This window comes from Procambarus clarkii, chromosome 44 (assembly GCF_040958095.1).
Source record: "Procambarus clarkii isolate CNS0578487 chromosome 44, FALCON_Pclarkii_2.0, whole genome shotgun sequence".
Lineage (NCBI taxonomy): Eukaryota > Metazoa > Arthropoda > Malacostraca > Decapoda > Cambaridae > Procambarus > Procambarus clarkii.
Window position 1 is genome coordinate 7,775,905 of NC_091193.1, and position 17,774 is coordinate 7,793,678.

The window sequence follows — 17,774 nt, forward strand, 5'->3', positions numbered from 1 at the left end:
GTCAAGAAACACGGCCGCTCCCACCTTACTCCTGGCATGTCACTTGCAACTGATTTGATTACGGTGAAATTCTTGGCACATTCTCCACACAACAAAAATCAATGGTTGTGAGGCATCAAAGACCGCTGTTGTTCCTCCAGGTCTTCCTTCCTCCTTCCTTCCTTCCCCTCCTCCTCCTCCTCCTTCCCCACGTCTACGCTCTTACCCCGCCTCCTGGTGATATTAATGGCGGAATCCCTGATGCGACCCAAAATTAAAAATATCTATTTGACAGCACCGAATTCCATTAAAATATCAGCCTGGCCGTTTTCGGGTTATTAAAATCCGGGAGAGAGCCTGTGTGGGCCCGCAGAGGGCCCCTGGTTCAGGTCACCAGGGGCCCGCCCCCCCTCCTTGTACCTCCACACACAGGCAGGGACAGTCTGTCCCTAGTAAAGATGCGTTACATTTCTTGTTAATACTTGGGCAACAGTGTGTTGTGCTTGCATAGTGGGATGGATGTTTGGCTTGGTACAGGGGCGGACTGACTGTATTCTGGGGGCATGGGAGGAGGATTGGCAGTGGGTGAGGGGAGACGGGGAGGTGGGGTGGGGGAGAAAGAGGGGTGGAGAGAGGGGGGTCTGGTCGGGGGAGTGGGGAGGGGGTGGGGTATGAAATGAGGGACGAGGGGACAGGAAGGATTTAAACATGGGGGGTGTGATGAGGAAGAGGGTGTGGAGGGGATGTGTGGAGGGGCCAGACCACCGCCCGTGCTCAGATTAGTCCACCACAACCAGTGAACACCGCCCCTCACACTCAACCCACAACCAGTGAACACCGCCCTCACACTCAACCCACAACCAGTGAACACCGCCCTCACACACTCAACCCACAACCAGTGAACACCGCCCTCACACACTCAACCCACAACCAGTGAACACCGCCCTCACACACTCAACCCACAACCAGTGAACACCGCCCTCACACACTCAACCCACAACCAGTGAACACCACCCTCACACCATCTGGGAGAGCGCAGTAAGATTTCTCAGCCTTAACACAGTAGCCAGAACACCGAGCCAGGACAGAACACCACCCTCGTGCTATAACACCATCCCACCAAGACACCACTGAACACCGACCTGCTCTCCCAACCTCACTGAACACTGCCAAAAATGACGAATCATTCTGGAAGGCGGCGGCCCGTCCGGCTGCAGCTCGCCGGGTCTTCTGTAACAAGACTAAGTATGCCACTAATTAATTACTCTATTAATTAATCAATTGCTAATTACTTCCTCTGCTCCCGTAATTGCTACTCTCAATTTTTACGCCCAGCTAAGACTAGCTTCTCAACGGGTTCTCCCCAGCCAAGAGTCACTGGGGGTCCCCAGCTGGTTACCAAGAGTCACTGGGGGTCCCCAGCTGGTTACCAAGAGTCACTGGGGGGTCCCAGCTGGTTACCAAGAGTCACTGGGGGTCCCCAGCTGGTTACCAAGAGTCACTGGGGGGTCACAGCTGGTTACAAAGAGTCACTGGGGGTCCCAGCTGGTTACCAAGAGTCACTGGGGGTCCCCAGCTGGTTACCAAGAGTCACTGGGGGGTCCCAGCTGGTTACCAAGAGTCACTGGGGGGTCCCAGCTGGTTACCAAGAGTCACTGGGGGTCCCAGCTGGTTACCAAGAGTCACTGGGGGTCCCCAGCTGGATACCAAGAGTCACTAGGGGGTCCCAGCTGGTTACCAAGAGTCACTGGGGGTCCCAGCTGGTTACCAAGAGTCACTGGGGGTCCCAGCTGGTTACCAAGAGTCACTGGGGGTCCCAGCTGGTTACCAAGAGTCACTGGGGGTCCCCAGCTGGTTACCAAGAGTCACTGGGGGTCCCAGCTGGTTACCAAGAGTCACTGGGGGTCCCCAGCTGGTTACCAAGAGTCACTGGGGGTCCCCAGCTGGTTACCAAGAGTCACTGGGGGTCCCGGCTGGTTACCAACTCACTGGGGGGTCCCAGCTGTTACCAACAGTCACTGGGGGTCCCAGCTGGTTTACAACAGTCACTGGAGGTCCCCAGCTGGTTACCAAGAGTCACTGGGGGTCCCCAGCTGGTTACCAAGAGTCACTGGGGGTCCCCAGCTGGTTACCAACAGTCACTGGGGGTCCCCAGCTGGTTACCAAGAGTCACTGGGGGGTCCCAGCTGGTTACCAAGAGTCACCACTCCCTGATACAGAGGCAGCAGACAGTAAGAGTCACCACTCCCTGATACAGAGCCAGCAGACAGTAAGAGTCATCACTCCCTGATACAGAGCCAGCAGACAGTAAGAGTCATCACTCCCTGATACAGAGCCAGCAGACAGTAAGAGTCATCACTCCCTGATACAGAGCCAGCAGGCAGTAAGAGTCAACACTCCCTGATACAGAGGCAGCAGACAGTAAGAGTCACCACTCCCTGATACAGAGCCAGCAGACAGTAAGAGTCGTCAATCACTCCCTGATACAGAGCCAGCTGGCAGTAAGAGTCAAGAAGGAATGACAAAGGTAACAAGTGTCAACACAGAGCTTCACAGATGACGTTAATTATGTCATCTATATTCAGGGTGCAGACGGTCTGACGATGACGGCACACGTCACGTAATTAGCCTCGCTCTAGGGGCACGCTGCCGTGTTCTGCCGCTTATCTGCATACGTCTATACCAGGAACAGCATTCTTAGTCTAATTAGTACAGTAAATATACTTAAGAGTTTCTCTGAATGTTAGTGTCTGGTTGATCAACACTCAGAGCTGACATCATGGTAAGTATGTTAGAAATGAAAATATAAAATAAAATATATATTTTAAAACAATAATAAGATTTTTTTTCAGTTTTCTCTGCCACAGCTGCGCCACCACACTACTCCCTCAGTCTTCCTCACCACAGTTACACCACTACACCCACACCAATAGTATACCGGTTTATTGACTGTTGAGAGGCGGGACCAAAGAACCGAAGCTCAACCCCCCGCAAGCACAACTAGTTGAGTACAGCAAGAAGATAGATGGATAGGTATAAAGACGTATAGATGGACATATTAATGGAAAGATGAGTAAATGGATATATAAAGAGAAGGATGGATAGATAGATGGATGGACAGATGGAGATATATAATTAAAACATTCACTTTTTATTTAAACTCCATAACGTTTCGAATACTCATTAGTATTCATCATCAGCTCTAAAATACAACAACATTTAATTAAAATTAACACCTAACAAATAACTTATGAAAATCATGATTACCTTCTTAAGATACAAAAATGAAACAAGTAAATAAAAAAGAAAAGGAAAAATTACCAATCTTAACTTAGGTAATGATCTAACAAAATAAGATTTGATAACATTCTACATTGACAATAAAGACAAAATAAAAATCACATTCAAGATCCTAAAGATTCAAGAATTCTATGCAAGACCAAATTAAAACAATCATTCTCGAATTACCCATGTCACATATTATTAATAAATACAAATATTATAAAATAATAGACTCCCAATTGTTATATTTAGTATTACAATTAAACAGAAAATTATAAGACTCTTCCTACTTCAAAAAAGAGAGCACCAGCAACACAACTTAAGGGGAAACTAACAAATAAAGAATATAATGAGGCGACAATGCAACATGCGCGGAACAACAACTTGATGACATTATACACAGTATACAACGAGACAGCTGACGCAGTATTGTTTAACAGAGGCCTTGTTTATACACGCGGAGTCTTGTTTATACAAGAGGAGTGGTTATACACGCTCCCTCGTGTATAACCACTCCACAACTCTCACCTCAGACTCTTCATTCACGCAAGAGTCCAAAATGTTGAAGTGGGACTCGTGTAAACAATAACCGCTCTTATGACAGTGAGTCCTAAAACTGACTTTATTAATGCAAGTCCAGTCCTAGAAGATAAGCCCCTGTGCTCCAGTTCCCTAATTTTGAAGTACCGAATACAACTTCCTACACTTCCCGCGTTACAGCTGGAACATTTATACGTATATAGTAGACATCCATCAGTCTCAGGAGACTATGTTGTTACGCTCCTGGTTGTCGGTCTGGAGTGGCATGTCCAGGTCGCAAAGCCAGGACAGGTTGACACGGAGGAGAAGCTGTTACCCAAGCAGCAGGTCCACCCCAATCTTCACGGCGCCGAAAGTCTCCAATGAAACAGCAAACGCCATTACGATTAGTTCCAGCGCCGTCGCAGGAACTGTGAGTTCCGGAGTTGACTTCGAAGTTGGTGAAAGAAAGCACAGGGACTCCAAACCCGGAGACCGCCGTGGTCGGGGCCGGAGAAGAACCACCCCAGCAAGGGGCAAGACCGACCCCAGCCTCCTGAAGCAGAGCCTGGGGGGCCGCACGAGCCCCGGGAGGTGGACGGCCCGGTCCCGCACCTACGGGTTCCTGACAGTGATCGTCACAGCTCTTCCACCCGAGGCCCGCTTCCTTCATCACCAAGCAGAAGAGTGATAATTATTATATACAACAATTATTATTATAATAATAATATAAATAATTAATAATCATCACTCTTCCTTCTACTTGATCTTGAAGGAGGCCGGCCTCCTTATGTATACGATATGAATACATATGCGTATACATATACGTATTCATAAACGCATACATTTACGTTTAGTCTTATACGTATATATATATATATATATATATATATATATATATATATATATATATATATATATATATATATATATATATATATATATATATATATATATATATATATATACATATCGTGTATACGATATGTATATCGTATACACGATATACATATATGGTGTACGTATATACGATACAGGCGGATATCTTTTAGGACTGGTTGTTATTCTGGTAATGTGGGCTTCGGGCACCAGATTTGGGGTTCTGTTCACTCTCAGGTCTCATCTCCTTTTCTGATTGAAGAATCAGAAAAGTGTTCCATTCATTCTATTCTGCTGCGCTGGCCTTCGCACTCCTGTCCAATCCTCATAACTTTGCATTTTGGCTCAACCGTCAATCAACAGGTGTACAGATTCCTGAGCCTACTAGGCTCTATCATATCCGCATATGAAACTGTGTATGGAGTCAGCCTCCACCACATCACTGCCTAATGCATTCCATTTGTTAACTACTCTGACACTGAAGAAGTTCTTTCTATCGCCTCTTTGGTTCAATTTGGTACTAAATTTCCACCTGTATCCCCCTATATATAGTTTTTATATAGGCCATAATTTCTTCTGGGAATCTTGTATTTGGTGATCAAGTCTCCCCTAACTCTTCTTTCTTCCAGCGACGTGAAGTTTTGTTCCCGTAGTCTCACCTCGTGTACTTATCTAGTTGTACTCACCTAGTTATGCTTGCAAGGGTTGAGCTCTGGCTCTTTGGTCCCACCTCTCTACCGTTAATCAACTGGTGTACAGATTCCTGAGCCTACTGGGCTCTATCATATCTACACTTGAAACTGTGTATGGAGTCAGCCTCCACCACATCACTGCCTAATGCATTCTATTTGTTAACTACTGTGTGTGTGTGTGTGTGTGTGTGTGTGTGTGTGTGTGTGTGTGTGTGTGTGTGTGTGTGTGTGTGTGTGTGTGTGTGTGTGTGTGTGTGTGTGTGTGTGTGTGTGTGTGTGTGTGTGTGTGTGTGTGTGTGTGTGTGTGTGTGTTTGAAAGACCACGAGGTCTTGTGTTACTAATAATAAAAGATAAGAAAAATTAAGTATGAATTATTTATTAATACGTGTTAGAATGTTTCCCCTGGAAGGTAAGTGTGGCGTGGTGAGATGACGGAGTCAGCATCCTCAAGGCTCATAACACTCTTTTTAATCTTCAAACTTTCTTGCAAAGTTGAAAGAGCCGGAGATGTAATGAAACAGCTGACCACACATCTTCACACCATAAATAAAGTAAAGCGGAAATACAATAATGTCCATTACCTCGAGTGGTTACCTTGCAAAATAATAATAATATAAACACATTATTTGTAATGTTTGATGATTGTGCATACCGCCCAGCACACCTCTCCCCCCACCCCTCTGGTCGTGCCAGCCCCACCCCCTGGTCGTGCAAGCCCATCCATGGTCGTGCAACCCCACCCTTGGTCGTGCAACCCCACCCTTGGTCGTGCAACCCCACCCTTGGTCGTGCAACCCCTGGTCGTGTAAACCCCCCCCCCCTGCGTCCACCCCAGATCGGGGGCCTCGTAGCCTGGTGGATAGCGCGCAGGATTCGTAATTCTGTGGCGCGGGTTCGATTCCCGCACGAGGCAGAAACAAATGGGCAAAGTTTCTTTCACCCTGAATGCCCCTGTTACCTAGCAGTAAATAGGTACCTGGGAGTTAGTCAGCTGTCACGGGCTGCTTCCTGGGGGTGGAGGCCTGGTCGAGGACCGGGCCGCGGGGACACTAAAAAGCCCCGAAATCATCTCAAGATAACCTCAAGAGATGAACATTTCGACCGGCTCCTCATGTCTGGCAAACCCCTGTCTCATGTGAGCCAGTATAACCCACAGTAACCTTCGTGACCTGCTAGGCTCGTCCCTGAGAGTGTGGACGACCAGCCCCTGACACAGCTGAGCCTCGCGGCCGCCCTCCAGCACCAGGCTGCCACGATCCGATGCCTCGGGCTTAATTAAGATAATTTCTTAATTAGTATGCAGCTGAGGCTACCTAAATAACTCACCAGATTAGGTCTTTTCCCAGAATAATGTTAATGATAAGCTGCATCCTATTTGGTCCTGTCTAATCCATTTGTCATCACACATCCTCGTCTCCGTAATACATTGAGGCCGAGGCTGAAGTCCCACCCACTCATCCGCCCGTCTGAACTCCCACACACTCATCCGCTCGTCTGAACTCCTACCCACTCATCCGCTCGTCTGAACTCCCACCCACTCATCCGCTCGTCTGAACTCCCACCCACTCATCCGCTCGTCTGAACTTCCACACACTCATCCGCTCGTCTGAACTCCCACACACTCATCCGCTCGTCTGAACTCCCACACACTCATCCGCTCGTCTGAACTCCCACACACTCATCCGCCTGTCTGAACTCCCACCCAGTCATCCGCCCACCTACTGCAGAGTGATATAGAGGTCAGTAGACCACATACAGAGTATACGATATATCACAGCTCATGAGCTGGAGACCGAGATAAGTTGTTAGGTGACACAGAGAGTTGTCTGTTAAGACAACTCTTAAGAGTTGTTAAGAGGACAAGATATAGAAGGCTGTCTGGTGTGTTTACTCTGGACCCGAGAGATGCCTTTGAGAGAGTGTCACTGGCGAGTAATCTGCATAGTGGAACAGGAGGATGTTATACCTGAAAGGTTCCTCTTCTGGACCAAGCTGACGTGTGGTAGACGTTAGGCTGCTCCACCCTGTCATCCCCACCCTGTCATCCCCACCCTGTCATCCCCACCCTGTCATCCCCACCCTGTCATCCCCACCCTGTCATCCCCACCTTGTCATCCCCACCCTGTCATCCCCACCCTGTCATCCCCACCCTGTCACCCCCACCTTGTCATCCCCACCCTGTCATCCCCACCCTGCTGCTGCCCCCACCCTGTCATCCCCACCCTGCTGCTGCCCCCACCCTGTCATCCCCACCTTGCTGCTGCCACCACCCTGTCATCCTCACCCTGCTGCTGCCCCCACCCTGTCATCCTCACCCTGCTGCTGCCACCACCCTGTCATCCTCACCCTGCTGCTGCCCCCACCCTGTCATCCCCACCCTGCTGCTGCCACCACCCTGTCATCCCCACCCTGCTGCTGCTGCCCCCACCCTGTCATCCCCACCCTGCTGCTGTCATCACCCTGTCATCCCCGCCCTGCTGCTGCCCCCACCCTGTCATCCCCACCCTGCTGCTGCCCCCACCCTGTCATCCCCACCCTGCTGCTGCCCCCACCCTGTCATCCCCACCCTGCTGCTGCTGCTGAAGGAAGGGGATGGCAGGGTGGGGATGACAGGTTAGGAGCAGTAAATCATTCTGAGATAAGCGACTGTAGTGGAGAAGACCCCAAGAATGGAGGAGCCGGTGTAGGGGGGCGGGGGGCTGTGGGGGGGGGGGCGGGGGGCTGTGGGGGGGGGCGAGCACCCCTGCGGCTATTAAGAACCGCTTAACCCTGGCAATGTTATCTTTGTCCCCGGCCGGGAGACCTTCATTATGCCGCCCAGTTCAAATATTTAAACGCCTCATTCAGACCTATTTTACATACATTACTTGGCCTTCAGGTCGTGGCGAGGCGGAGGTGTTGTGTTCTGAGCGGTGTGGAGGCGGCCCTGCCCTGACGCTGACATGGGGGCCCTGCCACCCTCCCTGCCTCACCCGGGGGGCCCCTGCCACCCACCCTGCCTCACCCGGGGGGCCCCTGCCTCTCCCAGGGGGCCCTGCCTCACCCGGGGGCCCTGCCACCCACCCTGCCTCTCCCCGGGGGCCCTGCCACCCACCCAACCTCTCCCCGGGGGCTCTGCCACCCACCCTGCCTCTCACTGGGGGCCCTGCCACCCACCCAGCCTCTCCCGGGGGGAGGGGCCTGCCACCCACCCTGCCACTCCAGAGATCTTTACATCCAATGGGGGTTTAATTTCTGCTTTCGGGGGTCTGATTTGTTGCTGGGGGCCCCCAGCATCAACAGCCCCAGCACCAACAGCCCCAGCATCAACAGCCCCAGCACCAACAGCCCCAGCATCAACAGCCCCAGCATCAACAGTCCCAGCATCAACAGCCCCATCCTCAACAGCCCCAACATCAACAGCCCCATCATCAACAGCCCCAGCATCAACAGTCCCAGCATCAACAGTCTCAGCATCAACAGTCCCAGCATCAACAGTCCCAGCATCAACAGCCCCAGCATCAACAGCCCCAGCATCAACAGTCCCAGCACCAACAGTCCCAGCATCAACAGCCCCATCCTCAACAGCCCCAACATCAACAGCCCCATCATCAACAGCCCCAGCATCAACAGTCCCAGCATCAACAGTCCCAGCATCAACAGTCCCAGCATCAACAGCCCCAGCATCAACAGCCCCAGCACCAACAGCCCCAGCATCAACAGTCCCAGCATCAACAGTCCCAGCATCAACAGCCCCAGCACCAACAGCCCCAGCATCAACAGTCCCAGCATCAACAGCCCCAGCACCAACAGCCCCAGCATCAACAGTCCCAGCATCAACAGCCCCAGCACCAACAGCCCCAGCACCAACAGCCCCAGCACCAACAGCCCCAGCACCAACAGCCCCAGCATCAACAGCCCCAGCACCAACAGCCCCAGCATCAACAGTCCCAGCACCAACAGCCCCAGCATCAACAGTCCCAGCATCAACAGCCCCAGCACCAACAGCCCCAGCACCAACAGCCCCAGCACCAACAGCCCCAGCATCAACAGCCCCAGCACCAACAGCCCCAGCATCAACAGTCCCAGCACCAACAGCCCCAGCATCAACAGCCCCAGCACCAACAGCCCCATCCTCAACAGCCCCAGCACCAACAGCCCCAGCATCACCAGCCCCAGCATCAACAGCCCCAGCATCAACAGCCCCAGCACCAACAGCCCCAGCAGCAACAGTCCCAGCATCAACAGTCCCAGCATCAACAGTCCCAGCATCAACAGCCCCAGCATCAACAGCCCCAGCACCAACAGTCCCAGCATCAACTGCCCCAGCATCAACAGCCCCAGCACCAACAGCCCCATCCTCAACAGCCCCAGCACCAACAGCCCCAGCATCACCAGCCCCAGCATCAACAGCCCCAGCATCAACAGCCCCAGCACCAACAGCCCCTGCATCAACAGCCCCAGCATCAACAGCCCCAGCATCAACAGCCCCAGCACCAACAGCCCCTGCATCAACAGCCCCAGCATCAACAGCCCCAGCATCAACAGCCCCAGCATCAACAGCCCCAGCATCAACAGCCCCAGCACCAACAGCCCCTGCATCAACAGCCCCAGCATCAACAGTCCCACCATCAACAGCCCCAGCATCAACAGCCCCAGCATCAACAGCCCCAGCATCAACAGCAGCCGTGGAAGGAGGGAGAGGAGCGATATAAAGAAACAAACGAGTCCAGGCAGCAAGGGCGACTCACAACACACTCAAAACCTCATTTGGGACGTAATGTCACACCGCTCTTTATTTCCCGGCGACAATTTTTTAACGATCGGGAGCCGAGCTAATTTCCATATGCAACGGGTCGAGCCCAAGAAATAACAAGGTGTTGTTTTACATTATTGAAGCTCCCGTTTCCCTTCCTAATCTTGTCTCGCCTCTCACACACACCACTCTCCTTAACCTCCGTGCTTAGACCACCCCGCTGACACGCTACTCTCTGACACACGCTACTCTCTGTGACACGCTACTCTCTGAGACACGCTACTCTCTGAGACACGCTACATTCAGAGACACGCCACAATCCCTTCCCCGAGAGTTATACAGGTTGATATACTCAGAGTACAAGGTGATATTGGGGAGATTATACGTCTTTTTCAACACTACCAACACTCTTTCACATCTTGTAGCCAGTACACACTCTGATTGTGCACCCACTACACCCATGCTGCTCCCTTTATACTTCCATACTCATTACTCGCAACATTCACTCAACATACACACGCCTCGGCTGCGAGGCGAAGTGAGTACATTACTCACACACACACGGACACTGCAACTTGCAAACCTGCCTCCACACCTGTAACTACCTGCCTCCACACCTGTAACTCTCCCTGCACGAGCGCTACACCCTGGTGCACCTGCACACACACACCTCTCAAGAAAAATGCAATTAGATACACTTGTTAATAACTAAGTGTGGTTATACAAACAAACAGATATAGACTCTTGATGAGAAATTATCATGAGTGAACGTCGCTCGTCTCTTCCCTCCTGTTCCACCCGTTCCCCTTCCTTCCCCTCCCACCCATCACCCTTCAATTGTCCCTAAACCGTCTCCCGCCCTTTCCCTCTACTCTCCTATACCCTCGCTCCTCCTCTCCCTCTCCATCCCTCTGTTCTTATGTCGTCCCCTCACGCTATAGCTCCTCCCCTCCCGTGCCTCCCCCTCTCGTGCCTCCCCCTCCCGTGCCTCCCCCTCCCGTGCCTCGCCTTCCGTGCCTCGCCTCCTGCAGGAGGAGCAACACGTTCAACATCCAAACATTGAGGTGTTTCCCGCTAATCAGATCGAAGCATTGTGATCCCTGGCTCCCCGGGTCCTGAGGTGCGGCAGGGAGCTCCACCTCGCCCCACCCCGACCCCACCCCCCCCCCCCCCACGTGCCTGTGTACTCACAAAGTTGTGTTCACCTAGTTGTGCTTGCGGGGGTTGAGCTCTGCTCTTTCCGCCCGCCTCTCAACTGTTACTAACTACTACTTTTTTCACACACACACACACAGGAAGCAGCCCGTGACAGCTGACTTACTCCCAGATACCTATTTACTGGTAGGTAACAGGGGAAGCATGGTGAAAGAAACTGCCCATTGTTTCTCGCCGGCGCCGGGAATCGAACCCGGGACCACAGAATCACGCGTCCATCGTGCTGTCCAGTGTGTGTGTGTGTGTGTGTGTGTGTGTGTGTTTTTATTTACTAATTACGGACAGGTTTGGAGTCCGTACATTAGACAACCAGCGGTTAAAAAGGCGGGGGTCCAACAGCTAACAGTTCCATCCCTCTATCACACGCCAATAGTAAATACACACACCTTCCAGGGTGTCACTATTCACTACCCATATTCACTCCCCCATTATACATCTCGTCCTCCCGTGTCCCCCCTACTTTATAAAGCTCTCTCTGCCATCCAACTACTGTATATAAAGTCACTCCTCCCCCCCCCTGCTATAAACTCATCTCACTTGTCTCTCCCTCGTTATTACCTCATGTCAGCCGACTCCTCCCTCGGTATAAAGCTCATCTCATGCGCCTCTCCTAGATATCCATTTTAGATATCCTCGATATCTCCTCGATCCATCTATTTTACAAGCTTTTATTTTACCCAGGTCTAAAGGCGAGACTGGTTTGTAAAAATGGATGGATCGAGGAGATATCGAGGATATCTAAAATAGATATCGAGGAGAGACGGGTGACATGAGCTTTATAACGAAGGAGGAGTTGGATGACATGAGTTTATAAGGAGTCTAAAGGCGAAGAATTATGGGTGACTTGATGGATGTGCACAAGTGGATGAGTAGACATAACAAGAGGGGTATTAGTGGGGGTGGTGGATATATCAACGCAAGACAGAACACGAAACAATGGGTGTAAATTGGATAAGTTTAGATTTAGGAAAGATCTGGGTAAATACTGGTTCGGTAACAAGGTTGTTGTTGATTTGTAGAACCAATTACTGCGTAATATAATAGAAGTAGGATCCCTTGATTGTTTCAGGCGTAGGTTAAACATTATATATATATATATATATATATATATATATATATATATATATATATATATATATATATATATATATATATATATATATATATATATATATATATATATATATATATATATATATATATGAATGAGATTGGGTAGATCTAAATAGGAGATGCCTCATTCTTATGTTTTACTTCTTATGTTATAAAGTTCATCTCCCTCGTCTCTCCTCGTTATAAAGCTCATCTCCCCGGCGTCTCCCCCGCGTGTGATGACATCTCTGTCTCTCTCCTCCAACTGATAATTACCTTCATCCAATTTTTCTGGGGCGCGTCCTTGATAGGGCGGCCTGATAATTCTTGCTACTCCGGCCCCCCTGCCAGCGTCACTCTTGGCCCACCCTGGCACCCCTGCCAGCGGCACTCTTGGCCCCCCTGGCACCCCTGCCAGCGGCACTCCTGGCCCACCTTGGCACCCCTGCCAGCGGCACTCCTGGCCCACCCTGGCACCCCTGCCAGCGTCACTCCTGGCCCACCCTGGCACCCCTGCCAGCGGCACTCCTGGTCTACCCCGGCACCCCTGCCAGCGTCACTCCTGGCCCACCTTGGCACCCCTGCCAGCGGCACTCCTGGCCCACCCTGGCACCCCTGCCAGCGTCACTCCTGGCCCACCCTGGCACCCCTGCCAGCGGCACTCCTGGTCTACCCCGGCACCCCTGCCAGCGTCACTCCTGGCCGTCCTTGGCACCCCTGCCAGCGGCACTCCTGGCCCACCCTGGCACCCCTGCCAGCGTCACTCCTGGCCCACCCTGGCACCCCTGCCAGCGGCATTGGACAAAGAGTGGACAAAGACAAAATATTTAGCATGGGTGGAACACGAACAAGAGGACACAGGTGGAAACTTATTACCCAAATGAGTCACAGAGACATTAGAAAGATTTTTTCAGTGTCAGAGTAGTTAATAAATGGAATGCATTAGGCAGTGATGTGATGGAGGCTGACTCCATACACAGTTTCAAATGTAGACATGATAAAGCTCAATAAGCTCAGGAACCTGTTCACCAGTTGATTGATAGCTGAGAGGCGGTATCAGAGAGCCGAAGCTCAACCCCAGCAAGCACAATTAGGTAAGAGTACACACACACACACACACACACACACACACACACACACACACACACACACACACACACACACACACACACACACACACATACACACACACACAGTGCAGTGGGAGGAAGAAGAAATTAGAGGAAAAACAGTCCAAGATATGATGGACCTAGTCATACAGAAATGCCAGGAGGCCGAAGAGAGATTTATACCAACGGTAAAGGGAAAAAATAAGAAGGAATATAATAACCCATGGTTTAATAGACAGTGTCAGGAAGCAAAAATGGCCAGCAGGCGGGAGTGGAGGAAGTACAGAAGACAAAGAACAGAGGACAACAGAAGCAGATACAACAGAGCTAGGAACGATTACATTAACATAAGACGAACATCGGAAAGGGACTATGAGAACGATATTGCAATCAAAGCGAAAAAACAACCTAAGTTACTACACAGTCATATAAGAAGAAAAATGTCGGTGAACGACCAAGTGACAAGACTAAGGAAGACAGAGGGGGCATATACTGAAAGTGACAAGGAAATCTGCGAGGCACTGAATGCCAGTTTCCATGGAGTGTTCACTACCGAGCCTGAGCAGCTCCCATTGTTGGAAGGGGTTACCCTAGATGAAAGACTATCAGATATAGAGGTGACAGCAGAGGAGGTAATGAAACAGTTGACAACTCTAGATGCAACTAAAGCAGTTGGACCAGACAAAGTATCACCGTGGATACTAAAAGAAGCAGCACAGGCCCTCAGCGTGCCTCTGGCAATGATCTTTAATGAGTCACTTATGTCAGGAGAATTGCCCAGTTGCTGGAAGAAGGCAAATGTCGTGCCGATCTTCAAGAAAGGAGATAGGGAGGAGGCACTTAACTACAGACCTGTATCACTGACAAGCATCCCCTGTAAAATACTGGAAAGAATAATTAGGCTACGACTGGTTGCACACCTGGAGAACATTAGGTTTGTGAACAAACATCAACATGGGTTCTGGACAGGGAAATCGTGCCTAACAAACCTTCTGGAATTCTATGATAAAATAACGAGGATAAGACAGGACAGAGATGGTTGGGCAGACTGCATATTTCTGGACTGCCAAAAAGCCTTTGATACAGTACCGCACATGAGACTGCTGTTCAAGCTCGAGAGGCAGGCGGGGGTGGGGGGAAAGGTCCTAGAATGGATAAGGAACTACCTAACAGGAAGGAGCCAAAGAGTTACGGTAAGGGGCGAGAAGTCGGACTGGCGAACAGTAACAAGTGGAGTACCACAAGGATCGGTGCTGGGACCAATTCTATTTCTTGTATATGTTAACGACATGTTTACAGGCGTAGAGTCCTACATGTCGATGTTTGCGGATGATGCAAAGTTGATGAGAAGAGTTGTGACAGATGAGGATTGCAGGATCCTCCAAGAGGACCTGAACAGATTGCAGAGATGGTCAGAGAAATGGCTACTAGAATTCAACACGAGCAAATGTAAAGTTATGGAAATGGGACTAGGAGATAGGAGACCAAAGGGACAGTACACAATGAAGGGGAACAGCCTACCTGTAACGACGCGTGAAAGAGACCTGGGGGTGGACGTAACACCTAATCTATCTCCTGAGGCACATATTAATAGGATAACGACAGCAGCGTACTCTACACTGGCAAAAGTTAGAACATCATTCAGAAACCTAAGTAAGGAGGCATTTAGGGCGCTTTACACTGCCTACGTAAGGCCAGTCTTAGAGTATGCCGCCTCATCATGGAGTCCCCATCTGAAGAAGCATATAATGAAACTGGAAAAGGTTCAGAGGTTTGCAACGAGACTCGTCCCAGAGCTACGAGGGATGGGGTATGAAGAGCGCCTGAGGGAACTGTGCCTTACGACACTAGAAAGAAGAAGGGAGAGGGGGGACATGATAGGAACGTATAAGATTCTCAGAGGAATTGACAGAGTGGACATAGACGAAATGTTCACACGGAATAGTAACAGAACGAGAGGACATGGATGGAAGCTTGAAACTCAGATGAGTCACAGAGATGTAAGGAAGTTTTCTTTTAGCGTGAGAGTAGTGGGGAAATGGAATGCACTTCAGGAACAGGTTGTGGAAGCAAATACTATTCATAATTTTAAAACCAGGTATGATAGGGAAATGGGACAGGAGTCATTGCTGTAAACAACCGATGCTCGAAAGGCGGGATCCAAGAGTCAATGCTCGATCCTGCAAGCACATATAGGTGAGTACATATAGGTGAGTACACACCTGAAATTTAATATGTCCTTAAGAACATTACAAAACAAGGAGGTGAGAGAGGATCCCGTCTCCCGCCGCTCAACCCAACACTGATGACGCATCCACGGTCATTATCACACACAACACACACGAATACATCCACAGCACAACCAGGCAGCCAGGCAGCCAGGCAGGCAGGCAGCCAGGCAGCCAGGCAGGCAGGCAGGCAGCCAGGCAGGCAGCCAGGCAGCCAGGCAGGCAGCCAGGCAGCCAGGCAGGCAGCCAGGCAGCCAGGCAGCCAGGCAGCCAGGCGGCTAGGCAGCCAGGCAGCCAGGCAGCCAGGCAGCCAGGCGGCTAGGCAGATCCATTCAGAATGCAAGCGGCAGGGACCAGGAGGACATAAGCGAGAGACAAACAATAAAATAGGAGAGCGGGATTGTACCCAACACTCGCTCGCTACTTCCATATACTGGATTAGCTGGTCATGTAAAAATAAAAAACCATTGTGTCAGAGAAACATCACAGCAGTCATTAAGGAAAAAGGCTGGGCCCAGGAGCTAGATCCCGTTCACCGCAGGCTGACCCATGCGAGTACATAGACGCGTAAATATCACACTCGGACACTATTATGTAATGTTAACCATAAACTGTGAAGACACTACAAATACTTCATATGCAATAGGGCGTAGTGGAGGTGGGCGTGGAACAGGTCGTGGAGGGCGTGGAACAGGTCGTGGAGGGCGTGGAGGCCAAGGTAGCGGGCGTGGCCAAGTAATTCCCACAAAAATGATCCCTTCCCCACCAACACCCTCGGCTCGGGATGAATCTACATATCCGCCGCTTTTTCCCGCATAAAGTATTTAATTTCCTCGGTGGAGTCTCGGGGCCCAGCGTTTGGATTCAATGGAATAATGTTAAGGGGTTTAAGATTCTTATATCAGCGGGCGTGCGAACACGACCGCTCTGGCAGCTGGCGTGGCGAGGCAGGCAGGGAGGGAGGGATGTTAGCAGGGGTGCGAGGGGGAGACGCAGGGGGAGAGAGTGGGGAGAAGAGATAGATGCAGGGGGAGAGGGAGAGATGTTAGAAAGGGTGAGAGGGAGAGACGCAGGGGTAGAGGGAAGGGAAATGTTGAGAGGAAGTCTGGCAGGTGAGAGGAATGAAATGTTTGTGGACTAAGATCTGTTCCTCTGGTATTGTCACTTTGTATAATACTTGAGTGTGGTATATGGTGGTCACACGTGCACGCCCCAATGATACACGCTCTCGTTACGCACGCCCCAGTGATGCACTCACCAGTGGTGCACGTCCCAGTGGTGCACGCCCCTGTGATGCACGCTCTAATGATGCACGCCCCAGTGGTGCACGTCCCAGTGGTGCACGCCCCTGTGATGCACGCTCTAATGATGCACGCCCCAGTGGTGCACGTCCCAGTGATGTTTCTAGATTCAAGACAGTCAATCAAGGCCAGACAGTCAATTATCATTCTCCTCCGCTACACACACTCCCCCATTACTCCCTCCGCGACTACTTTCTACACCACTACTTTCTTCCCACCAGCTACTTTCTCCACTACTTCCTTCACCTTTCTACTCCCCATTTTTGTTTGCCTTAGATCCCCCTCTCTCCAGGGGGCGCCTCTCCCCTCTCCCTGGCCCGAGGTGCCCCCCACCTGGCAAGCCTCCCCCCTCTCCCTGGCCCGAGGTGCCCCCCACCTGGCAAGCCTCCCCCCTCTCCCTGGCCCGAGGTGCCCCCCACCTGGCAAGCCTCCCCCCTCTCCCTGGCCCGAGGTGCCTCCCACCTGGCAAGCCTCCCCCCTCTCCCTGGCCCGAGGTGCCCCCCACCTGGCAAGCCTCCCCCCTCTCCCTGGCCCGAGGTGCCCCCCACCTGGCAATCCTCCCCCCTCTCCCAGGCCCGAGGTGCCCCCCACCTGGCAAGCCTCCCCCCTCTCCCCTGGCCCGAGGCACCCCCACCTGGCAAGATTCTTCAGGTGGGAAGGAGCCTCTTAGTTGAATTACTTCATGTCAGTGAGCATAATTAGGCAGAATATCGCGGCACTAATTACATTACATCACAGCCCA

General features: G+C 51.2%; 1 protein-coding gene across 1 annotated transcript in view; it reads left to right on the top strand.

The window, feature by feature from the left end:
• The window catches only part of LOC138350107 (mucin-2-like), a 36,270-nt gene extending 19,800 nt beyond the window's left edge, over positions 1–16,470 (top strand). Inside the window, exons 5-6 of the mRNA XM_069300401.1 lie at positions 8,626–10,108; positions 16,378–16,470. Coding sequence (XP_069156502.1) covers positions 8,626–10,108; positions 16,378–16,470 — 1,576 coding nt within the window. The remainder of the gene's footprint in view (positions 1–8,625; positions 10,109–16,377) is intronic.
• Positions 16,471–17,774: the final 1,304 nt, after the last annotated feature.